General features: G+C 35.9%; 1 protein-coding gene across 1 annotated transcript in view; it reads right to left on the reverse strand.

Annotated features, from left to right (window-relative positions):
• hsd17b4 (hydroxysteroid (17-beta) dehydrogenase 4) overlaps positions 1 to 27,302 on the reverse strand; it is a 43,574-nt gene that overhangs the window by 15,818 nt on the left and 454 nt on the right. The window contains exons 2-16 of the mRNA XM_030144578.1: positions 27,050 to 27,103; positions 24,206 to 24,313; positions 23,056 to 23,115; positions 22,945 to 22,966; positions 22,704 to 22,750; positions 22,297 to 22,381; positions 19,778 to 19,965; positions 18,033 to 18,124; positions 17,919 to 17,943; positions 17,635 to 17,763; positions 11,136 to 11,242; positions 3,473 to 3,585; positions 3,057 to 3,180; positions 2,902 to 2,953; positions 1,467 to 1,538 (exon numbers count right to left, since the gene is read on the reverse strand). Of these exons, the coding sequence (XP_030000438.1) occupies positions 1,467 to 1,538; positions 2,902 to 2,953; positions 3,057 to 3,180; positions 3,473 to 3,585; positions 11,136 to 11,242; positions 17,635 to 17,763; positions 17,919 to 17,943; positions 18,033 to 18,124; positions 19,778 to 19,965; positions 22,297 to 22,381; positions 22,704 to 22,750; positions 22,945 to 22,966; positions 23,056 to 23,115; positions 24,206 to 24,313; positions 27,050 to 27,103 (1,278 nt within the window). The remainder of the gene's footprint in view (positions 1 to 1,466; positions 1,539 to 2,901; positions 2,954 to 3,056; positions 3,181 to 3,472; positions 3,586 to 11,135; positions 11,243 to 17,634; positions 17,764 to 17,918; positions 17,944 to 18,032; positions 18,125 to 19,777; positions 19,966 to 22,296; positions 22,382 to 22,703; positions 22,751 to 22,944; positions 22,967 to 23,055; positions 23,116 to 24,205; positions 24,314 to 27,049; positions 27,104 to 27,302) is intronic.

The following is a 27,302-nucleotide window of genomic DNA, read 5'->3' on the forward strand; positions in this document are numbered from 1 at the left end:
AAATGTGATGCGTTTCCACTGCTCTACCTCCATTTTGCAATTACAGCATGAAATAACACCAGTTTCAATCTGTACTTATACTTAGTCTTTTGATTTGGACTGACTCGAGAGCACTGCAGAACTTGAATAGATGTCATTTATCTTTATTTACTTTGTCTGTGTACTGTACAGGTAAATTTGATATAAGTGCAGAAAAACATATTGCAAAAAAGTACTACTGTTAATTCTATATTTAACACTTCTGTTAATTCTGTACTAACACTGTGTCTTATTAAGCAGGACTTGAGCAATTCAGATTAGAAAACTCCTAAATCTGCAGCACATATTGACTTCTTTATTTAGACAATTACATTGAATGACACTAATGATGAAAACATGCACTATATATTAGAACAAACAGCATCAATAACACATCATACACCTGCTTAAGTGACATATTCAACTTACAGCACATTTACTGACAAGTTGCAGTTTAGAAGGTAAGTACATCACAAATTGGAGAAATTTGCTTCATAATGGGAAAACTGGGTCAACTAGGTCACATCTGATAGGTCTGATTTTATTTTCACAAATCAGTGATTGTGTTGTATGGAAAAGATCACTCCCTACTTGTACATAGTTTTTCCTCTTTTTTCGTCTTTTATTTGGTTATCTGACATAAAACAAAAATATTATCCTGGCATTTAGAGCAGACAACAGATGTATGATTTATGTATTTATTTATTTATTTTGTTGTACCATATGTGAATGTCTGATACTGAACGTCAATAAAGAGTAAATTAAAAAAAAAAAAAAAAAAAAAAAGGTAAGCACAAAGAAGCTACAAGTAGAACAGACAAAATCTCTACCATATGGGACCAAAAATGGTTTTACACCAGATTGTAATGCTGACATGAAGATGACCTTTGACCCTATTTAATGTAAGATTAAATGCTGGTAAACTGTCATTACTTCATCATTTCACCCATATTTGCGTGCAATTTTGCTAATTAGCAAGAGTTATGGCCAAAAATGTGGTTTGTCAGATCTGTGACCTTTGATGTTTGCATTCTGTTCAGTTAAATATTAAACATATAAAACCAGGAAGGACCGTGAATAAGTCTCATTAATGTGACTTAGTGTGTTGCCTAGAAATAACTTCTCTCTCAGGCCAGGAGGATAACAGAAACTGACTACATTTTCCCTGTGTGCATCCTGCGGGAGCTTCAGGTCCCATGTTATTTGTTTTAAGTTGGATTAATTATAGATCAGAGTGCTTCTAATATCATCCATCTCTATGGAATTGTCAAACAGAAATATGAACCATTTTCAGTCCATTATATCAATCCCTGCAGACACAGACTGTAAATTAACTTTCATTAATTCGGCCTACGAGGTACATTTCGGGAAACGACGCATTAAAGTGATGAAAACAAATGGATATGGAGTGAATACAGTGTATGGTAAAAATGGTGCACCGGCCTCACCATCCAAAAGAATCACAGCTCCAGATCCTTTGTCCAACACGTCTGCTACGGTCGCCTCAGACGTAAGTTCACCTGGAACACATGAATTTAACTTAATTTATGCTCCTGTAAAACTCAACCGCACTGTATTTTACTGGTTATGTACTTCAAGAGTCTAGAAGCAGATTAATGCGTCATATGCGTTTGTCAGTAATGAGGACAAACCAGTTTAGGGATAATATTATTTACACTTGCACAATCTTCAAATGCAACTGACAGTATGGCTTCACTTTACACACGACATGACAAATGAAACTCATTTTGTGCATAAATACAACAAATTAACATTAATACAAACCAGCTGTTTTATTAAACAGCATTTGTACAAATCAGGTATAGTCAGTTTTCACCAATCACATTAAGTTAAAAAAAAAAAAAATTTGTTCAGGACTGTTGTCATGACGTTGACACAGTGAGAATGTTTACAGTGACACTATTTTTCCACTATTACTCTGTATTATTCTATTTGGATATTCTGTTTCGGGTCTTTCTCCATAATGGACCATTAAGACTAATTCAATTCATTTTATTACATTGTATCTAAAACACTTAAAAAATGTTTCAGTCTGTTTTTACTTAAATTTACATACTGATTTTTGTATTATCATTATAATTGTAAATACCTCCAGATTTGTGACAGGTTTGTCCTGTTCCAACCATAAACTAATCATTTTTAACAACAACTAACCATCTGGTTTCTTCAATTCTCACTCAGGAAGAAAAATCCACTCTTACACTTTTTTTTTATGATAACCATCAACAATTGATATTAACATTTTCATCATGGCAACACTTCAAATCCATAGAAATGGCAAGTTTTATATGCTGAATATGAGGCGTTCCCAATATTTTTGTCCATGTAGTATGTAACTGCAGTAAAAATAAAGCCACAGCATGAGACATTATTTACTATCTTGATAAAGAAGCCCAGGACAGAATTTCTTTTTATGCGGATGAAAAATACAATCTTTACATATTGTTAAAAAACCTTAAAATAGCAATGAATATTGTTAAATGATCAGTTAGGTTTTCTCCAGGACTGTGCAATCCCATCTTATTCTTAAGAAAAATAATGCTTAGGTTTATTTGTTAAATGTATTTATTATATATTAGAGGGATTAAACTGGGGGATAAACATAGTCCTATGTAGTAATGGCTCCCAATTCGTAAAGATTCTTTTTACTTAAGTAGTAAACAGACCAAACTTAGCTGGTTTGCTCTGGATGGATTCTAATTTAATTGTTTAGTGTCCAATGACCTCAAACTGATCGCAGTTAAAACATTAGTCCAATAAAAACAAACAAGTGAAATAAAAAGCTTTTATAGCATCTATTATGTACAATGTCTAGATGTATTTATGTATGTGTTGTTATTGTAAAAGAACACAGTTGAATACCTGAGGTGGGCAGAGGTTTGTAAAGCTCCAGATACTGCTCTCCATGCAACACCTAAGGCCAAATATTTCAACAGCTGTTACATGGTACAACGTGTGAAATAAGCCATGTGGATGTAAATATGTTGTATACAAATACATGCAGATGCATTACACACCTGTGTAAAGTCTATGTTGAGTCCAGGGACGGAGCCGAGCCCACCGTCCATCATGGCAGCCTGGGAAGGGATGACCCCGAAGGTGGGGAGGCAGCTGAAGTCTGGATGACCTTCATACAGAAACCTACATGAAAATGATACGTTAACTCCACTGTGTAACAAAAAAAAAAAATAAATAAATAAATAAAAAATCACACTTTCATAGGAATGCTTTACAGATGAAGTCTAATAATAAAAATAGCAGCACAGATGGCTACACAGGCTTGTGTTTGAAGCCTGGACAGACTTCTGCGGTTTAATCCCCGTCGGTGCAGGTTAAGGTAAAAATACAGCGATTATCATTTCTTTCAGTTCAATTTCACACAAGCTGATTTTCCGGAGCCTTCGAGGCGGTGTCAGCAGCAAATAAAACACACCTAAGATGGTCCGAGTCCTTGGTGGACATACCGACCCCCAGTGCGTACAGGATGGACTGGGTATGGTTGAAGCTGAAGGTGGTCGGTGGAAGTTTCTGTCCCACTGCTTCAGCCTGAAACAGGAGCAGAGGATTTTAGGGCTTTTATAATTAGTCCCATACTGACCTGATACTCATACACTGATTAAGGGAAAAATGAAATTATACCCTGAAATTAAATTAGAGAAAATTAATATGTATATTAGAGGTCTACAGAAAGGTAATAAGGGCCCTATCATGGTAGATTAACTGCACAGTTCAACTTCTGAATACTAATTCTACAATGAGCAGCATATACAGTCAGATAGGGATGAAACTTTTCTTAAAACAGATAACAGAATAAGAATCAATAGGAGAAACCATTTAAAACATTTAAATTGCTCAAAAGGCTGTGGTTTATCTAGTTGTTATTAGGTATCTCAATTTTCCCACGTCTTCAGTTCCCAAATCTTCAATATTTTCATATCTGCTTTCATTTTTCATCTTCCCCCTCTATTCACTTCAACTCTTTCCACCGACTACAATGAGTTCTGCCAGTAAAAAAAAAAAAAAATTAACATTCACAACAAAATCTGACAATTCAGAAAGATTTGTTTGGCACAATAATACTGCCATATTGTGGTCCCATTTGTGTTTTTATATAGAGAATCACAAATCAGAACAAGCTGTTATATAATTTGTTTTAGTCCTGTCTGAAGACGTAAACAGGGAAAATAGTTACACAACTAAGGCTGCTATAGTGGCCAGCTGACTGCTGTCTAATTCACAATGAAAACTGATTAATGTTGACTTTCTTACTTTACACTTTCAGATTAAACCAAAGCATTTAAAACTAAAATACAGTTGCAGGTACTGAACTGACTAAAACATCTATTTTCTGTTGCATGCAGACCTACTATCACCTTTGTGTAAAGGTCATTTAGATCAATACATTAGAAAATACATTTTTAAACAAAGATGCGTTATAAGACCTTTATTGCTCATTTTTAATGTAATCTGCATTTGGTTTAATAAATATTGTTTGGTCATAACTCATCCCAGTCTGCTATCATTGTAAAAAATAAACAAAAAGAAAACCAACAACAAACAAACACATAAGGAATGTGGTCATTAGTCAAATGCCCTCCTTTATGATGATTTCTTTTGGCTAAATTATTACGAAAACCCTCTTAATATGGGAAATTCTGCTTCTTTTAGTGGTAGATTGTATCTGCCAAGGCCTAGTAGAAAGTACAAAATATTTTGCCTGAGGCTGAGATGTTAAAGAAGAAAAAAATGCAAAAAAAAAAAAAAAAAGCAAAATTTTAGTCATGAAATGTAGTGAAATCTTTTGACCAGTTGGCTTTAGTGCATCTCATAAACATCCCACACTTATCACTACAGTACAGAGGGCATAAGGAAATCCACATATGACGAGAGCTGAAAATAAAACTATGATCTACAAGCAGTTCTGTAAAATACCATTCATGACAGGCTGATCAATTCTATGATCAGCACAAGAGGACCAGTGGGACTACACAGAGCTAAGACAAATCAGCAGTTCGGAAATGCATTGTGGGGTCGGACCAGGCTGAAGTTTGTCAGTCATCAGCACATTTGTGAAACGGATCCTAAACTTGATCGGTTGCCAGCGCAGAAGGGCCAGAAATGGAGCGCCACTTTGATTTGTGCTTGCAGTTTTGTTTAACGATCTGTCTGAGAATGGGCTCGAACACCTGAGCAGAACATTAGAGTAATCAAGTGTTAATGACACAGAGCCGCAAACGGCCTCTAAAGCTCAGGAAGGTGGAGCCCTCGGCTGTATTGCAAATCGTTTAAAGACCCCATAAAACCTGATCCGAGATCTGTGGTAAACCTTTACACCAACTCCTCAATTCAGTCTCAACTCAACATGATTGTGCAGTTTCCATGGCAGCTGAATACATCTACACCACGCCTACACCAACCTACACCTTGGATGTTTGTTTCTATTTTATGAACTTTTTCTATAAAATATTCAGAAAGTATGAAGTTATGGTATTTTAAAATTTTCCATATTGCCAGCATTTAAATTCCAGTGAAAAAATGCAAATGAAATATAGTCTATAATAATAAATAACTGTATTTTTTGTATAATATGGAGTATAATATGGAGTATTAATATTACATATTTTCAACAGCAGGGGGACGTCACGTACCAGAACCACCAATGACTTAACACTACATATCCACAGACTGTATGACACACTGGATAAAGTATTAAGGTCACTGATTACACACATCTGCATTATGGTATCAGCAAGTTTTCTTCTTCAAACAATAACTCAGAGCAGAATATTTCCACAACCAGTCAAGATAACTGTGATTTATAATCTTCACATGCTGATAGTTTACATTAGAGCTCTGTTAGCTTAGCTCTGTTTTTAGGTAGAAAACAGCTACAATAAAACCAAAAATTACCTCTGTTTTATGTAGAGGTTTGTGTTGCCAATGTCTGCATGAAACGTGTTTGGAATCATCCAAACAAGGTCAGAAATGTCACAGTTTAGTCTGAAGCGTGGATCAACAAATGGCAAATTTAGTTAACATAATAACATTGCATAATAATTGTATACATTCATAAGCTTCATAATAAAACTCGCTTTCATTTAGAGCTGTGTCCAGTGATAAAAACAACAGCGGCTCTTTTCTTTTAATCACTTTCTCTGACTCTAAAAGTTGTTTCTTTGTGGTTCTCATCATCTTGTCACTTTCTGACACTTGGCATCAGAAAGGCCCCATGGCGCTAGTTTTCCTTACCGTGGAAAACGGTAGAGCGACTCACTACTCCCTCTAGTGTTAAATAAATAAATGCACTGGACCACTGTAATTCATTGTCTCTGTAATCCAATACATTTGTGTCTTTGGCAGAACTTCATAGAACTTTATTCTAAATACTCTGATGATATTTTTTAGGTACTTTCTGTCGCATTAAAAATAGAAATAGTATATTTAGCCTCTTTCATTATATTTTTAGTTGCTCAGACACAATCCATTTTAACCTGGAGGAAGTTGATCCATGGTGAAGACACTGAAATTCACCTCTTCTGGCCACTGTTGCCCTCATGACAAGAACTATTATTAAATCATAGGAGTCATCTACCATCTACACTTTCAGTCTTCGAGTGCGAATGAGTCACATCGATATTTCCTGTAAAGCCCACAATAAAAGTACATGTGTGACAGCGTCAGTGTCGTCCCATTCCTGTGGTTTACTTGGGTATGCAACGACTGTGCTGAGCCATTGTTGGAAGCATTATGCATTATGGTGTGATTCACAGTCTGCCTCTAAGCTGGTGGAGAACTGGAGAGCCTGGCCTCTGGAGGCCTAGTTTTAATTAAAACAGCATTTGAATGCAGCGTGCAAAATATTATGTTTTCAAAACCACTCCAATATGAATGGGCTTAGGACCTCAGTGTTGTTTTATTGTCACACATGCAGCCATTGTGCACATAAGGTTAACACTACATTGGCAAAAATAGAAGTTTTAATGAGCAGCTGTGATGCGCTGGAGTATTTTGTGTGAGCCTGCTGTTTAGGGAAAACCTGAAATGTGAAGGGCAATAGGGTCGTTCTTTCATTGAACATTTGGTGCTCAGTCTACAGTACTTCCAAATATTGTAGGCAGGCCTTTTACTTTAATCTATGAGACATATGTATAAATGAGAAGTTTTCTATTGAATGTGTATAGACTGAGTGTGTTTACTGGAAGGTGTTTGTTGTACATTTATGTGCTGACATGAAAAGTAAGTAAAACTTAACCAAATAAAGTTGTGGAAAAAATTATTAGACCACCCTTTTTTCTTCAATTTCTTGTTCATTTTAATGCCTGGTACGACTAAAGGTACATTTGTTAGGACAAATATAATGACAACAACAAAAATAGCTCATAAGGGTATAATTTAAGAGCTGATATCTAGCCTTTTTACATGGTTTTCTTGATAACCAAAATCACCTCAGTTCTTACTTCGATAGCTATGGCATTGTTCTGACAAAAACAGTGCTTTTAGGCATTTCATGTTTTCTTTTCTGTCTGTTTTAGTCACATGATACATACAGGAGTTAGTACTTGATTGCATAACCATTATTTTTGATGACTTTTGATGGTCTAATAATTTTTTCTGTGACTAATTCGCCAACGTAAAAATCAGACCATGTACTACATAAATGTATTAACTACATCAAAATGGATACATTTTATTTCCTCGTACATTTATTGATCTTACTGTGAGAGAATTTGATGACAGATCATTATATACCGTCTGTCACCCATAAAATTGAAATAAAATCTTTTTACCTCATCTCATGTAATGATTATGACAGTGTGATTTATTGTTCATACATAAAGTGTAACTGGGATTCAGTATGTAATCATTGCACATGGTCAAAGGTGATTACTGATGCGCATAATTAGGAATAAAAAGAGAAATGTGTCATAAAACAATAATACATGCATTATACACATCACTCAACCAACACAGACACACAAGTGACACCTGTGAGTGTTTTGTCCTACGCTTGCATTTATGACATCAGACCTCAGAATACAAATAGACACAATTAGATCTCTACATAACTGTGACAGGTGTGTCATAAACAGTACAGATTATCTTAAGATAAAATGTGCACCATCCCATGACACCGTCAATGTCACAAATGTTACACGCACTGTATGTGTGTGGTGCAGCGCTACATGAAAACACTACACACACTTAACAGAAAGCTAAACCAGCTGAGGACGCGGTGGCAGTGTTTGTCTTGAGGCTACGTTGTGACTCTGTCCCAAATCCCCAGTACAGACAGTAACACACACAGGTACTCACAAATACACACAGATACACACAGATATACACAGATACACACCCTTCACAGTGGACAAGACATAACATCAGGCATTGAGGGTTCATCGAGTTAGGTAAAATTTTAGGACTATGTCATGATATTATTAGTGAGTGTTGTTTTCGAGGTTATACAAATTTAATCAAGATTTAATCAACAAGTGTGTCAGTGTGTACAGATACTGAAGGGAATAATGATAATAATACATTGACAGCTTAGATGTGACAAAAATATGACTTTACATTATAGAAATAATGTCAGATACTAGCAAATTTATGGTATGTGTGTATTTATTTATTCACTCATCTTCCATTTCCCCATTTGGGAACTTATAGTATACACATATGCATTTCATTGTACCTTGTTTTAAACGTACTTGTATTTGAAAAACACCAATAAAATAATAATAATAATAATAATAATAATAATAATAATAATAATAGCAAATTGAGTGTACTTTTGACATTACATTTGTTAGATTTATCCTTCTTCTTGACAGTTTAGAAACAGGCTGGACAATACGGGAAAGGATAATAAGACAAAGAGATATATGTTTTAAAGAATTAAAACAGGAGTTTAACTTGACAAATCGAGACCACTTCTGGTACCTACAATTAAGGGACTTTTATGATAAAAAAAGCACAATATTGATTCTAATGACAATGAGCTTGTAAAAATGAATATTGGAGTATATCATTCTAAAAAATAAGAAATTATATCTTCTCTTTACAAACATTAATGGGGAAGAGAGGACGTGAAACAGAAATGGGAGAAAGAACTACGAATTGCGGTCCCAGAGGAGGAATGGGTAAATATCTGAAGAATTCAACAGTCGACCACTCCTTCAAGAACATGGACGGAAGATTGTTGGAAAAATATAATTGGATTTTTCATTACTCCTAAAATTACAGCTAAATATGTGTCTAGAGTTCAACCTTGTTAGAGAGAATGCTAGTCACAAAGGTTTTTTTTATGTTTGTATTGTGTAGAATTCAAACAATAAAAGTAAAGCAATAAAAAACAAGAAAAGAAAAAGAGAGATACTTGGAAATTAACCCTTGGCCTTTTGGAAATGGCAGAAAATTAGTGCTAGCAGAAAGGCTACTATTTTTGTAAACCTGGAAACAAAGCATTCATCTAGATTATACTTCAATCAACTTCAGCATACTTCTCATTTCCGTTGTGGTCACATGACGACAACACACTTCTGAAAATAGTTTCTAAATATGTGTCGAAGTCAGACACAGGGAGGAAATGGTTCAGTTATTTATTTATGTGATGCTACAAAAGAGATTCTCCTGCTGATGAAATGACATCTTTGCAGAGAACAGAAGTGGTTTATGAAGTGCTGCTATTTGATGGGATACAATCACACTTCTGCTTCACTGTTTTATTGAAGCCACTCAATAACCTTAGGCCTAGGCTTTCGGTGACAGTCGGAACACAATGAAATGGAGGAGCACTCATCTATGAAGTCGCCTATTGTTGTACATGTTGATTTTTACATAGTGGCATATTTATAAAAACACATTGCAATACTGATGCATTTTGTAGGAGCCTGAGCTGAAGAGGTTACTGTCATCAGTGACTAAGAGGAGAGTGGTAATATTGAAGAGTAATGAGTTGTCGTGTCTGGAACAGTCTGAGAGTTTACAGCTCCACGCTTTTGAAGTCAACATTAACCATCTGGTACTGACACTCAGTCAGAGGAATAAATGAGTTGAAGAAAATGAAAACACTGATGGACATGAAGTAACAGGGAAAACAATGTGTGTGGGGAAGCTTCGAGTGGAGGAAAATTCAAGGCAGATGAATTCCTTAGAAACAGGGTTCCCACACATTTTCACAAAAAAAGATGTCAACACTTTTCATGACTTGTCAATAAATGATGACGTCACTTCTACGAGCTTTAACAAATTTGAGTATGTTAAATAATTACTGCATAAACATCCACTACCAGCCTTTTTCATGCACTAGGATTACAGTGTTGTATATTAAAAACGTACATAGTCAACAAGAGAAAAAAAAAGATCTGAGGTCTACACCAAAATGTGTGTCCATGTCTAAAGGATTGTTTTGTTTTTACAGACAAAATTCTGAAAAAGTTCAGAAAAAAGTCAGCTTTAAAGTGTGGATTTACTGTCAATTTTTGCATGAAGATAAGGGGAAAAACACAGCACACAATTCATTTTATTACAGGGTTTTATTACAGGCATTGTGCAGCCTAGATTATACATCCACACTTATTTTGAGCTTTAGCCTTAACTATAATGTTTTCAAATCACTTCTAGGTCGTATGTTCTCCATAGATCTGCATGAATATCCAGTTTGATCTCAAAACAGGAGTATTAGCAAAAAAAACTTTGCAATTCCACCATTAAATAAGTATGTAAATATAAATATGTATACAGCCTAGAGAGTTTTATTACTACGATTATTTTTTTCTACATTGTTTGTCTTTCGCACTATCTTTATGCATACACATTTTTTCTTGCACTTTATAGATCCCAAAATGTAGAAATTGACTGATCAAGGTGGCAACAGAAAAAAGTCTAATCTCTTAAAACACATTTTGCATCCCTAAAATTTTTATTGTTATTTCTTGAAAAATGACAAAACCCTGGAAAGTGACACTTTAAAATTCCACATTCCATGACTTTTCCAGGTTTTTCATGACCTTGTGGACTCTCTGATAATGTTACTGTGATATTTTCATCTTCCCAAATGCTACTACACTGTCAAAATAAAGAGAGAGAAAACTACTCACAGGGTTGATGCCTGAAGCCGAGGATGTAGTGGCTGCAGAAGCTGTTGGATTCGCACCAACCCCTCCATCCACTCGAGACAGCACACTCACCATTGACTGGAGAGACTCTGCACAGAAGGAGAGATGAGAGGAAGTGGAAACAAACCAGGAAAATTAGGAGACAAAAAACAAAAATAATAGCACTCTACTTGACCTGAGAAATAGATAAACTTGAGTTCATTTCTAATGCCGCACAGAATGTGGGAGGAAAGACTTAAAATAGTGATAACCAACTGTTGGCCCCTGGGCCATATTCAGGCCACTGTATATTAATAAGTACATAAAAATGTGAGGAAGGGAAAGAACGCATTGTTCTGGTAGTTTGGGTTTTGGCTGCAGTATTTTTTTTCTTCCTATATTGAAATAATTTTAAAATCAAATAAGTGGTAAATAAATAACTTATAAAGTCTATAAATCTGTCATTCGTTGGTTCATTATTAGCAAGTAACCAAACCAACCCACTGCAACATAACACTGCATACAGCATCAAAACCAGCTGAATGTAATTAAAATGTCCTGCCAAAGTATATTGTGCAGGTATATACAGTATGTGCAAATAAAGATTTCCTCAATTTCTGCCTGAGACACACAAGCAGATGTTCATCTGATGTGTATGGTGTGTTCAACTGCACTTTGAAAAATCTGCAATCTTCCTCACACTGGACTGCAAAGCACACAGGTTCCAACTATACATTCATGGTGTGTTCAAGTGCAGCTCGTAAATTCAGAATAAAGAAGCAACAGCAGTGACACAGCTCTCTCCTCTTTCTACTCTTTTCTCTTAGTGCACAGTTCTGTCTGAGAAGCTAAGCTTTTGGCAACGAAGGACACACAAAAACATATACCTTTGGCCTTACAACAGGAAAGTTTATTATTATTATTATTATTATTATTATTATTATTATTATTATTATTATTATTATATCTGTTTTTGTTCTTTTACAATTGCATTGTTAATGTAACCTAGATGTTAAAACGAGAGCAGTATCTCAACAATTTTTTAAACCTCTGTAAAAACAAACAAACAAAAAACTGAATTTTACATCCGCTACCACTTCCATTCTCGTCAGTCAGAAATCAATGTGACTGAATATTAAATTGAGACACTTATAACAGGCTAATTGGACCTTTTTCTTAAGTCTCTCTTTTGTTAAGAAGAGACACAGTGTCAAAAAATTCTGCTCTTCAGACAAATACAGTTGATGCCTCTTGAAACACTCACTTCATCACTTCATCTGAGCTTTATTCTTCGTACATTCAAGTAATCAAGAATAATACAACACCAACCAGATTTTTGAGTGCAGATAAGTTTAATTGGCTCTATTTTGGAGAAAGTTATCTTAAGTAACATCGCAATAAGCCCTGTTCAACAATAATGCATTGGGAAGTGATGAGATTAACACTCCGTATCTCTACATTAGGTATTTTTTGTTGCTTTCACAGCATCCTCGCTTTACCCATCGCCTAAATATATCCACACAGGTACACAACACCTCCACAGATTCACTCAAAACAAATAAAGAGACGACAGCTGAGACAACCGCAGAACAGAAACAGAGCAAGACCGTGAAGACCACAACCCCTAATTACCGTCACTCAGCGGCAGGCGGTTACCGAACAGAGGCAGCAACAAGTCTCCGTAATAAGCTACAAATGAGACACTACAGAGCCATGCTAATGAGGCCAGCCTGCACCCTGTGGGACCGCCACCCCCGTTCAGTTAATGTTAACACTGCCACCCTTTCTGCCACTGTTCATCAGAGAGCATGGAGAGGGATGGAAGAAGAGAGAAGTAATAATCAACATTTGCCACCCTCTTGTTCACATGAGACCTTAAGGGAGCTACACTCGGGTTGTTCAAGCTGATTTTATTCACTTCACTCCTTCTTCCCGCTTAAACGTTCCCCTTCTCTGTTACCACCCTCTCACACTAAATGCTCTTACTTGGGTATCTTAATTTCCCAAGATGCACCAACAACTGTGTTCTTATTTCTCCCTGATTTATATTGGTGTCCACTGACATTAAGTTTAAGTCATCCGATATAGGCAAATATGTGCTGTTGGACTCCATATACAAACATCACCACTTAAATTCCTTACTTTGATTTATACTTTGACTATAGAATCATTTTTAAAGTTAGACATCTTACTATAGACTCAGTCTCAGGTGGAAATGGGTCATTAATAAACATCTCTGCTCATAGTAAAACAATAGTACAGTGCTTGTAAAATCACTACTTTAGGAAGGTGATGTCATTTATAAAAGTCAACATGAATACACCTTAACAAAAAAAAAAAAAAAAAACTTTCCTTAACGGTTCATTTTATTGAAATCCACAAGTTTTTTATATGAATACTATGGATTTGGACTGGAAATTAATATTTACAATATTTTTCTCATCATTTATTACATAAACATCAATAAATGTGATTAAAAAATTGGCTTACAATAGGATTAGAATCCCTGACTTACTTTATGCAATGAAAAGGGTCATTATTGTCTTTTTTTTTTTGAAGAACATTTCATCCCTGCTTCACTCTCCACTGTACATACCTCTCTCTCTCTCTCTCTCTCGCTGATTATATAAAGTTTCTTGGCTACAGATCTGGAACTCTTCCAGAAACCGTCAGGCAGTGAACATGCACATGGCTGAAAGGCTACGTTTTACAGTGAGCTCAGTTCTTTCCTTAGTAATTAGCAGATGGCTGTTAATAGATTCAGAGTGAATGTGCAAAGAGTTGCAATCTGACTCCTTTTGACATGATGGAAAATGATGTAAACAAGTATGAAAAAGCAGTATGAGTAACATTTCAATATCAACTTAGTGTAATGGGTTTGTATCAACTTAGACTTTACAGAAGGTTGTGATATTTACCAATGTTCTCTTATTTTGATTTCTTCTTGGGTAGAAGTAGAATCTACCCACACTCAAGAGGAGATCTTTACAATAGTATGAAATTTCAAATGCAATAATAATGTTAGCATTTAAAGGTAGAGAAAGGGTAGCAAATCCATATGGGACTGTGTAACCCTGAATGGCCACACATGCAGGTTTTCTCCAATGTGGCACCTTCCTGCATGCATGTATTACCACATCTTAAAAAGACTTAAAAGAAGGAGGGTACAGAGACAGTAGCTGAGAAGTTTTGTTTTTTACTCCAGCAAAAATATTAGTGGCGATCACAGCAAAACTCTATCAGAATTTTTTATTTAAAAGCTTTGGGTATGTTTTCCTAATTCTCTCCCTCTTGTTTATCCATTTGTTGTGTCTTAAATTGACTACTGATGCTACAAATTATCACAGGTTGTCTGCTCTTCACTTCTTGCAGCAGTGGAAGAACTTTAAAGCAGCTAGTTTTTTGTGCGTTCAGTCCATCATGTTTAGATTTTCACTTGAGCATTCTTGACTTCTCTCTGTATTTCACTTTTCTATTTCCATGCTGTAGTCTCATGCCTATTGTAGGGATTGGTGGAATGTTTACTTATGCTAATTGGGAACTAACACACACTTAATTTCTGGAAAAAAATAGGATTTATCGTTAAGAACACAGATATGAGCAACACTGTGGTTAAAAAAACACCCCACATATCTGACTTTTATTAAAGGCTCTCTGTATGATTTGCATCTGCTTTTGTCCTTATGTGTGTAGTTTGTGTTCATTCGGTGTTGTGTTGGGAGCTGGATATTTGTTCACATTAGCTAATGATGTATTACCACACCAAGACTGACAACGTCAGCAATGAGTTTAGAGAAGCAATTCCAGCTGCCCATTAATTTGGGACAGGTTCTAAGGTCATTTCCAAACAATTTGAAGTCCATCATTCTACAGTAAGAAAGATTATTTACAAGTAGAAAACATTCAAGACAATTGCCAATCTTCCAAGGAGTGGGATTCCCTGCAAATTCACACCGAGGTCAGGCCATGTAATGCTCAGGGAAATTGCAAAACACTTGAGTTACATCTCAGACTCTACAGTCGTCAGTATGCAGGATAGATGTTTAAAGTTCATGATTGTACAATTAGAGGAGGACTGAGCAAGTATGGCTTGTTCAGTCTTGTTTGGAGGAGTTAACAGTAGAAAGCTTCTTCTCTCTTCTAAAAAGACTGTGGCATCATGCCCGAGGTTTACAAAGTTGCATCTGAACAAAACACAAGACTTGTCAAAGAATATGTCTTGGAGAGAGAAGAGCAAAAGGAAGTTTAGCCATAATGCACAACACCAAAACCATACTCCATATCAGCAAAAACACAGCACAAAATCTGTTGTGTGCTGTTTTACACTTGAGGTAAGATTTAAATGACTTGATGTGAACCAAATGGTTTTCCATCATGTCTCCATATTAAGCCACAGAATTCAAAGATGGTGTGCTTTCGCTTTCTCATGACTATAACTTTGTTAAACTAAGGTTGACGATAACAAAATTAAAATGTCATTTTATATTCCATTTAAGAGTAATATTTTTCTAAATTGTATTTAATGTAATTTTCCATCTACTGTATTATATTCTGACAGACACATTCCCTTGAGTGCTTTCAATTATTCTCTTACCCTCTACCAAGATTTTTTCCAGCTTCTCATTTCTTGTCAAATTATTTCCTCTTTACTTCTATTGCAATAGAGCAGGGGTGTCAAACTCAGATCCTCGAGGGCCGGTGTCCTGCATGTTTTAGATGTTTCCCTCTTCCAACACACCTGATTCAAATGATAAGCCAATCATCAAGCTCTGCAGAAGCCTGATAATGACTGTCAGGTGTGCTGGAAGAGGGAAACATCTAAAACATGCAGGATACTGGCCCTTGAGGATCTGAGTTTGACACCCCTGCAATAGAGGGTATGCACGTGACATCACCGCTAGTGGAAGTCACCGCGGTTACGCTCACTGAGTGGCAGAAAGAGGGAGTAGAGCAGCAGCGTTGGGTTCAGTACTGTCTAAACTTAAGAACAATATTTAATAAAAAAAATGGGGAGGAGCTGTCGTGCGATTGATTGTATGAACAGGTTTGAAAAGCAGTCGCAATGATCGTTTTACAGGCACCGAAAGACAAAGAAAAGAGAAGGAGATGGATCCACAAATCCAGGAAACCAACCTAGGTTTGTGGATCCCGTTTCTTGTCAAGTAACTTTCATTTATGTTGTATTTTTGAGTAAAATCATACCTTAAATTACGTACTGTTTTGGCTAACATTACTTCTTAGTAAAGTTCTTGGTTTCATGATCAGATCTTTCATGGTTTTTGTCTTCTTTTTGTGATTATGAACCTTGTGCTCCTACATGATTTGTAAACTAACTTAAACTAAGGCTAACCCAGTTTTTCAAATATGGGGGTACTTGAGCACAAAGCTACGATAGCGTATTAGGGCCACATGAGAAAACAAAAACACTTCTCACTGAGAGTATAAAGTCAAAAAATATCGATATAAAACCCGTAATTTTATGATAATAAAGTTGAATACAAAAAGAATCACAATGTTATGAGAATAAAGTCGTAGTTATAAAAAACACTGATAAAAATGTCATCGTTTATGAGATTGAAGTCGTCATATTCCGACAATAAAACCATAATATTTCAAGAATAATGTTGTAATTTAAAAACAGGTGGGAAAAATATCATAATTTACAAGAATAAAGTCGTGCCCTGCTGGTCCACAGCAGTAGTATCGGTGTTGTATAAAGTAATTCATCTGAACTAGACGTAAATCTCCTCAGTACCAGTAGATCATGCACATATTCACTGGGGTCAGTCCACGGTCTAATGTAAATGGACTTTGGATCAGCTGGTTCTGGGCCCTAGTTTTAGCTCCTGGTTGTCAGTAATGATGAAACCATGTATATTAGTTTCAGGTAAAAATAGTGACGATCCCCTACACCCTGGATGTCCCGATACGCAATTTCTGTCCACATGTCAATGTTCGTGGACCACTTGTTCTTTGGTAGCTCGTACGGATCCATGTCCAGTCCAATTGTCCTTGATTTAATTTCATATTTCACATTTTCCCGGTCTCGCTGTGTTTACTGCTATACTCCGTCATGTTGAGCAGGTTGGTTTTTGCCACTCAGTCTGACTTAGAGGGGGGTGGCCCACGGGGGAAGTGACGTATGTGCATTCCCTCTATACAACATTGAAATTACCTAAACACTGATATGATGAGCAAGCCTCACAGACATAATTAAGAATTAAGAACAAAACAAAACTACATGCAAGCACAAAAGCATGCACAAATATTCCACAGTACATCTTTTAAAAAAAAACACATTTGTTATATTTACATAGACATTTGTTATATTTGCTGTTGTTTTGAATGAGGTCCATTGGTCTTAACATGGCATCCACAGTGAAAAAGCATGAAAGTAAATGTATGAGGAAAAATTTATATCTATTTATGTATAAATGCAAATATTCATGTTCTACTGTGCTCCATTTCTGTGCATTGTTGTTTCCTCCAGTGAATTACTGACCTCCTATATTCAACGGCCTGGTGGAATCTGTAAAATCACAGATTTTTTCCCACTGGTCCCTGACAGCCTCCGGAGACATGGGCTCATTCTTACTTCGCACAATGCAGCCCTGAGAGCGCTCCCAGCGCACTGCACATATGGACACACACAAAGAAGAAGAAGCCATTGAATAATGAAAACTGCAAGCACACATACTAATGACCCACAGGCTACTGAATATCATATATCATTTCACAGATGCATTCAGATGTTTTCCTAGGGAAAAAAAAACACAAAGTACTTACATTTACCAATCCAGCCTGCACCAACCTGGAGGCAGATTAAAATAAACACACACACAAAAAGTTAAATGATGCTGTTTGTTTGTACATTAGATACATCTGAGAACATCTGTATACCTCAAAGAGTCCTCCATTTTCTTGGCATTGTTCATGACAGAGCCAGAGGACGATGGGAGCAACATACTCCGGCTTCAGAGATGCCACAAGGTCTGAATAAAGCACAACACATAAAAATAATAAAGCACAGCCTCTGTGGACTGCACGTCTCACTGTGAGAGCCAAAGGAGTTGTCATGTATTTATGGCAATCATATTATTGAAAAAAACTATGCCATTTTTTAAGTCCTTTTCAAAACACTACAAGACATGAACAGCCTGAGACATTCATCTTAATTCAACAAACGTCAGAGATGAGACCTATTGATTATCCCTAACCACTTCCATTATCAAATTCCTAAACAAAATTCTTGTACTAATATAATAATAATGGTTGGTTATGATCTATAATAATCAAAAGGGTTTTCTTCAGTGTTTTTACATGTTGTAATTCAATGAACTTATTATTGCTTTATTTTTATTTTGCATTTCAACTGATGCATTTATACTATTTCTGTTTTGGCTTAATATGAAATAAACTACTGTTACTACTGTATAAAATAGACTACTAAACATGACTGATGATACAAATATGGCTGCAGTGTTTTAACTGCCAGTATTATCTATTGAAGTTAAAACCAGACACCATATGTACGCTAAAAATATCAACAAAACAAAAAAAATATGGTGAGCAATGAAAAGGCACTGCAGTGTTTAGTTAGACGGGTGCTTAGTTGTTTGTTTTTTTTTCCCAGAAAAAGCCTGAGTCAGTGAAAGTCAACATATGGAACCAAGTCATTTACTAAGGTGAGGCCATCCTGTGACAGTTGGCACAGCACAGTGTGACAGATGCTACCACAAACCAGCACAGCAGGGAAACAAAACCGTTCCTTTAATTTGTCAGTTAATATCCTGATCAGCAGAGCTGCAGAAACAGAGCAGGCACAGTATGTTCATGATGTATGGACTTTTCCAGACACTGCAGTTCCACAGAAAAGTTCTCAAGGAATATGTGATGCATCTTAAAGATACATTTAATGCATAACTTATAAATCCCTTACAAGTTATTACTTTATACGTTTATATTTTTTCAGTAATTTTGTCATTACAAGATGTTGTGCACTCTGATCATTTACAGTAAGTATCCAATGTTACATCACCTTCTGTCTTTTAACCCTCAAAGACCCAAATAGCCACTGGCAACCAAACTCCTCTACTGATCTAAAATGTTTAATAACACAATAAACCTATCAATATGTTGAAATAATTAAGGCAAAACACAGTTTCTCATCTTAAATTGAGAGAAAAAAACATTTGGGATCTGCCACAAAGAAAGCTAGAAAGATAAATCACCACAATCATCACAAAGATAAATACTTCATTAGTGTAAAAATTCTGTGATGGAGAGGATCACCTTCTAGTGAAATAAAGGAGGACAGAGCCACCAATGTAAATCACAGGACGACACATCAAAACAGTCAATGCATTTACAAGCTGCATGATTTCATCATGACTGTCGGAACAGCAAAAACACAGCTTTGGAAGAGTAGATGGTGCATTTGCATGTCAAACAGGAGTGCTGGGGCCTGAAAATTCAGAAATCAACAGCACACGGGTAACACATTATGCAGGTGCCTTAAAAAAATAGGAATCATGCAAATATATTTACGTATTTTAACCTGTCCAGAAAACTTGTGCCCACAAAATACTGTTTCAAATTCTAGCAGGACACCACTTGAACATATACGTTACATACTCTATGCTCACCTGGGGGCATCACAGTTTCTGTGAGCCGTGACCCGGCCACAGGGGCGATAGTGTTGCAGTAGATGTTGTAATTGCGTCCTTCTATTGCCAAGGTGTTGGCCAGTCCCAGCATGCCCAGCTTGGCAGCGCTGTAGTTGGCCTGGCCGAAGTTACCATAGATGCCTGCAGCTGAAGCCGTCATGATGATTCTGGCCACAGACATCCCGGGGAAACAAGTCAGTGTTAATGTGAGCTGACAAGCATCGTTATCTGGTAATGGGGGACACAGACAGTGCCCCCACAGACACACACATAATCTCATAAAGTGGTACACTCTATTCATGCATGCTTAAAACACACTGGAGTATGCATATGTAGACACCTCAGTATGTAATGCCAGCCTTGAGCTCACAGTCTGATGAGAGGCCTGTTCACACACACATAAACTATGTCCAACTGCGTTATCACTGACACAAAACTGCACACAGAGAATTAACTATTTATGTAAAACTAAAGTAAAATGGGGCTATATTTAGATATAAAAGCACACAATGAGCAGACACACAGTCTTGCACATGGTTATATGGCTAGCAATCTAAGTAACACAGGGGCTGAGACTCTACTAACTGGAGGAGACCTTTGAAACATGCTATCTCACTGCAATAATCAGAGGGCAGAGATCCTTATCGCTGAACAATTCTTCTATACTTGGAAGTAGAACCACCACAGGACTGACAATGATAATGTCATGAGGAGAATAATATATTTTACATCTGAACAATAACAACTGTGCCAGTCATTTTAGTACATTTCAACTGTGTATTCTACATACAGACATATCAATTGTCAGTGTGTGTCAGTCAAAATCTATGGTTCCATCACAACACTGTCCAATGTCAAATTAACCATTTTTACTCTTACGTGTTCAATTTAGTATTTAACATAACTATTTGGTCTGACAGTCACTGCACACACACACATACATAGAAACACTATGGGGACCTATTCACTGTAAAACTGTTTTCATTATGAGGACTCAGCCTCTTCATAATGCAGTGGGACGAGTGCTTAATATACAGTACAGACTGTGTTTTAGCTGCCGTTTGCTTTCGTGCAGCTTTATTCAATCCTCTATTCAATCTTCTGTGCCTATTCTGCATATTGAGGATCAGACCATGGACCGCTCTCTTTTCATTCCTCTTTGCTTTCTGTTTTATCTTTAAATGCAGCAATAAGTTCTATTTAGAGTGGCACAAAAAGTCAATTGTAAACTTGCTCATGGGAAATTAGAGAAAGGACATATATCACTTGAACTCAATATACAACCAGCTTGTGCGTGCTTCTGTTATCTGAAGCAATTTGAAGCTGGATGTGTGTCCTCTTTGTACAAATAATAACTCAAAATATGTAGACCTTGATTCTTTTCATAGTGCGCAGTTTTTTAATCATCTGCTATAGCAAATAAAAGAACCATAGAAGACTTCATCTATATTTCTGATGGTATTTTAGTGCGTAAGCATGCAACATTCATTAATAATGCTGTCCCCTATCAAAACAGCATGTCCAAAGCAGAGTGCCAGACTGTGGATGAATCAACGCAACATGCATTTGACATCTCTTGAAGTCAGGAGTGTCTTCTCTACAAGAAACTGACAGCTCCTTAAAAACATGATCAATACGCATTTGCATAAATTTTCACTCCATGAGTTCAAATTAAATCATCCAGGTTTTTCCCCACATGAAGGAGATACTTGTGTCGGATGTCTAATATAATTATCTAGTATAATTAGCAAATCATCCTCAGTCTCGATGAGTATTTGAGTTTGGAATGTCTTGCAGGGAGGTAGGTAGGTATTATATACTTTATATTATATTTGTTGTTTTCAATAAATTACTTTTTCAAAGTGCTTTTTGTCTCACTCCCCCTTCTTGTTTTTGTATATTGTAGCTCTACTTAAAACCTCATTAAGATCCAAATACGCAAAAGATAAATTCTAGCTATTTTTCAACTGGTCTTAAGATTTTGATCAGGTCTGTATATTCAGTGTTGTGCTGCTATTGGAACCTCAGTTTCCTGAGGGTTTTGCCCGAAAGATCAATAAAGTTATATCCATCTATCCATCTATCTATCTATTGTTTTGTTTTTTTTCATTTTCTTTCTAAAATTGGTGTTCTTTGGGTTTACTTTCAACTACATTATTTTATTTTACAGCATAAAAACTGATGAAGCTACAGTAATTGTGTCTCATTCTTCTAAAACCAGAGTTAGATCGGGAGTATGTGTGTAATGACTTGACAGCAGGTTTGATTTATACACTCATTACCTTAAGAACGTGTCCTGGAGACACTAATTTAAATGTCACACTTAAAATATAACACCATACTGAGCACCTTTTGTAATAAAATTGATGTGAAACAGGCCTTATTATAGAGATGTCCTGTCTGCTAAAGAGAACATAACTGAACTAAATCTCAACCAGTCCACCTTGTGTCATTTTGAGATGGCAGTTTTCTTCTATGTCAACAGCTAAAAAGTTCACCTGCCAAACTTCTGTTTTTTCATGTGGTTCCAGGCAGCTCTGGTCACCAAGAAGGAGCCTCTCAAGTGAACCCTGTGAATCAGGTCTGGAGTAGAGAGTAGGATGAATGAAAAGTAGATATTAATACAGAAAAAACATTGCAGTCTTTGGTTGATTCACATTAAATCAGTGGATTAGGTCCAGCTAATTGTATATTTTAACTCCCACTCAAGCAATCTGTTTTTAATAAACACACAATGGAAACATATGGACAACAAACCCAGGAGATACAGTGAATTAATTGTGTTGTATCTTGGTTGGGCATCAGTATGGGTTTGTGGATATACAAAAGGAAATAATGGGATGATATGAAATGACGCTACACAAAGTTAATAATGTAACAATACGTAGAGATAAGAAATAATTACCCCAGTCCATGTCACTCGTCCTGGCAAATGATCTATCACGAAGTATCCTTGACAAAGAGAAAAAGGAGGGAGTTTCAGTCCTTTCGGTCTTTGTGCCAAAATGTTAAATTTTGTTTTGTGCGATTGCAGCAGCCCATACTACTGTAACTAGTTCCAGTCAAATGACTACTCTTAAAGCAGACTGAGATTAGACTAAAAAAAAAAAAAAAAAAAAAAGGATTGATACTGTGGGATGACTTACCCGGCATTGTTTATAACAATATCTGAAAGAAAACAGATTTTTACATGATTTACTTCAGAGAAGTGAAAAAGAAATTCAGGAAAACAGTTCAAGCTTGTGGTAAACACTTACCTATTCTCCCAAATTCATCAAGTGCCGTCTGGATGAGCTTTTCTCCATCTTCAACAGAATCTGCAAAAAACAAAACCTCATTAAAAGTGAATTCCATTTAATACAGTAAATGGTGAATATTTAATTTATTCAGCATCACTGTATATAGGTCAATACCAAATAAGGAAACATTCACAATTCAGTGTGCATTTGTATTAATGTACATTTTATGTTATTTGAAATTACATTTGCACCATTTTGTTTAACCAAAAGTAACACTGAATTCACCTAAAAATGTCAAGTGACGTCATTGCATAAGGATTAATAGTACACCACTGCAAAGCTGACTTGACTTAATTTAATTAATTATTAAATACTTCTAATGAAAAATTAAGCCAAACCAAATATGAGAAAATTTCACCCTTTTAGGGATAGTTCAGTTTTTATGATTACATCTCAATCAGATGTTTGCTGTCATTCACCATATATTCTCTCAAAATGGATTAAAATGAGGAATTTAAAACTCATGTTAACACTTAAAATAACGTGACCTATATACAATACAAATCCACAGTATGTCTGCGTCTTCTAAATTCAGCTGCACTTGCATATCTGTGTTTTAGCTATATTTTTGTTGGTTTGCATTTAGGTTTACAGGCAGAGAAAACAGTTGGCTTTATCATTATAAAACTGAAATAAAGTTAACATGTGAAAAGTTGTGCTGAGGAAAGTTTTTACCCTTAGGTCCTCAGTAAGTAATGTAAATAAGTAATGTATAACAAAACCATGTGAATGTCCTTATTGATTGTGGGCATCAATATCAGATGAAAACTGAATATAAACTTCAAGTTCTTGTAAATCTCAGGACGCCATCTTTTGTACTAAATAATAACTCTGTAGTACATCTACAAACATCTCTTCAGAGTTCAAAATGAAATGAGTATTGCTTGACTTTGTTCTTTAACTGTTTTATGCCTCACAGATGTGAGATGCACAAAGACCTGGGGGTGAAACATTTTTCTTTGACACTCACTCAATCAGTGAGCATCCCAGACAGACAGAAATCAATATTGTTTTTGGGTGTACCATCACACAACAACCACTATTGAAGAAACTACACAAAAAAGACAGATAATGATGTGTGAGACAAGAAAAGAGGAGTCACACTCACCATAGTTGGCTACAGCCTTGCCTCCTTTCGCTCTTATCTCCTCCACCACCTTATCTGCAGCTGCAGAACTCTTTCCGCCCCCTTTAGTGTCTACCCCAAGGTCATTCACTTTATTACAACAAGAAGACAAAGAATAGCAATAATGTGCCCAGTTCTGCAATTATCCACACCTGATTAGGTTATATGAAGAGTGTAGGTAAGCTGATTCCTTGTCAGAGTTCAAGGGCAAGTTCAGCCCAGGCATCTGAGGAAAAACTAATTTATTGTTTTAGGAGAGAGGCATGTGATTATACCTGAAGTTCAACAAAAAGTAATAAGATCACTGTAATGGTCAAAGTATTCCATACTTAATACTGGCTGATTTTGAGGTACAACTTATCCAATAAATCACCTAAATCAACATCCAACTCTACTGACTATCACACTGATAAATAGAGGTTAAGATTTTATTCTAATCTGATTACCAGTAAAATAAATGGTGGCCCTGATACTACTGATTCACCTACTGTCCCACAGACGGGAACAGATGAACATATTTGCAGACTTCTGAGTAAACTAGACAGTGTTGTGTTTTGAAAGTAACAGAGGTTGGCCATTTGTGGCTTTTTAAGGCCAATGCAATAACAGCAGGAGTAGTGAAAGTGATAATAATTGATTCACTTACCAATACCAATACCATTCTAACCCCACTTCCCACAAAAAAATAAAATAAAATCTCTCACTTGGCTGACTCTTAAACCAAGCCAAAGTCATAAGTACCAACATCAATCTGAATCACACAAATTGATTTAATAAATATGTGTTGGGATGACCATCCAACTCACAATAAAAAAAATAAATAAAAAAAAAATCTAGGTTGAAACAATTTTTTTTTTTTATCTTTTAACACGTGTACTATTTACCTCCATGTCAACATTTCCAATTGACATGTGTGATATTAAGTATCAGCCACTATTGGCCAGACTTCTACCAATACCAATAGGTGGGAAACTGTCCTATCAGCACTTATTAATCAGCCAAACCAATTAATCAGTTGATATTGAGAAACTTCAAATAAACATGACAATCCTCTGCATTAACCTACATGATCACAAAAAACTGAGTCCACACTTAGACAGCATCCTATCAAGACACATACTGATGAATCATTACATTTAGACAGATAATACAATTTTAACCAGCACAGTTGTGTTGGGAGTGCAAGTGATTTTAAATTTTTACCAAAAACATTCCCTTTTTTTACAGCAAATGTGTGGTACATGAGCTACAAATGTCAGTATAGATCTTCTTGATTACTAATAAGGGTCCGATCAAGCGAAAGTGAACACATCAACATAAAAAAGTAAATTTGCACACGTCATTTATCAAGTGGGCTGATTTTTTCATTAAACTTCTTTGTTTTATGGAACTGTTATCCTTTTTAAAATACCACTTGGAGATAAAAAGGTTACAACCAATTTTATTGATTGTACTTTTTACACCATAGCAATGCCTCAGACATAAATATAGCTTGAATTTAACGCTAAATATTACATCTAAAAAATTTTAAAAATTTATTCAATCTGTCACATTTAAAAAGACTATCTGTGAACTGTTACCTAAAAATTACTCTTTATTTATGATTTACCTGTATCAGTACGGATCACAACAAGTTGTAAACAACACTGTGTTAGTATTTAATATATTAAATAATGCATTGTGGTCATATCTGGCTTGTTGTTTTAAAAAATAAGTCAACATTTTGGGTGATGCATACAATGGCAAAGAGTCATCCACGTGTTACTATGCAACCTGTCCATGTTTACCACATTCTCATGTCAATAAAACAGAGACTTTTCAATGTTTTACTCCAAAATTTATTTTCAGCATAGTTGAACATAATATCTAAAAGGTTTTGTCCTACGTGATATCCATTCCTGTCGAGAACTGCATGTTTTGAATGTTTGCGTAAAGCTTAAAAAATTGATGTCCGTTTCAAGTCATGTTACCGAGCAGGAATTTGACATTTTTCACCTAAAAGTTTTATCTCCCCAAATTTTGTTATACATAATGTTAACGTTATTATAAACACCTACTCAAATATGTACAATACATGCATATAACTTACTCTGCTTACATGACAGAGACTGTTGAACACAAAATGTGTCCACGTGTTACCGCTTGATCAGACCCATTAGCAGTATCAGCCCTGAAAAAACAAACTGGCTGACCACTAGTGTAAGTGTACAAGTGGGCAGACAGGAATCAACACACTACTTGAACTATTCATATTAATATTCACAAATGGTTCCGATCAAACACAGGCAATCTGTATCACATTATCAAGTGACAACATAGCCAAACAGAGGTTAACATTCCACATGAAACTCATTGCATAAGGACAAAACAACACTGAAACACAATAATTATATACCATGTTCAATTTAGAGATTAATGCAACCTTAACATATACACCATTTCCCATAAAGTTGGAATCAAATATTTTTACCTCGTCTCATGAAATGATTGTGACAATGTGATTTATTCTTGACAGGTAGTGTAACTGGGACTTAGTATGTAATCTTATGTGTGCAAATATGAATAAAAAAAGGAATGTATCTGAAAACAAAATTAATCCAAATTTATGGGCAACAGTGTACTAGTACATGCCTAAGTTCAAAACAACCGGGAAAAAAAAAAAAAAAAACAGTAATTTGAGACATACGGCTGTGCATTAAGCTATTAGGGCCCACTTTCATCCATATTGCACTAAGTGCATGACATCAAGCTGTGGTTGCACTAACACATCATGTCCACCACATTAGTATCAGTTAAGAAGATACAGGACAGAAATAATTCACTTACCTACAACTGAGGCACCTCTTTCAGCAAAAGCCAGAGCATATTCTTTACCAAGGCCTGCAGGAGAACAAAATACATAAGTAAACAACTGATGAAACACCACAAAACACACAGAGAGACACAACACTGAGCTACTATTGTGTTATTTTTGCCGGTGCCCTTTCACACACTTGATCTGTCTGTGTTAAGAGCCATTGAGTTACCAGCGTGTACTTTGATCTCTACGGGTCGATCACAGTAACAGGTCACACAGTAT

The sequence above is a fragment of the Sphaeramia orbicularis genome, chromosome 9 (assembly GCF_902148855.1).
Source record: "Sphaeramia orbicularis chromosome 9, fSphaOr1.1, whole genome shotgun sequence".
Lineage (NCBI taxonomy): Eukaryota > Metazoa > Chordata > Actinopteri > Kurtiformes > Apogonidae > Sphaeramia > Sphaeramia orbicularis.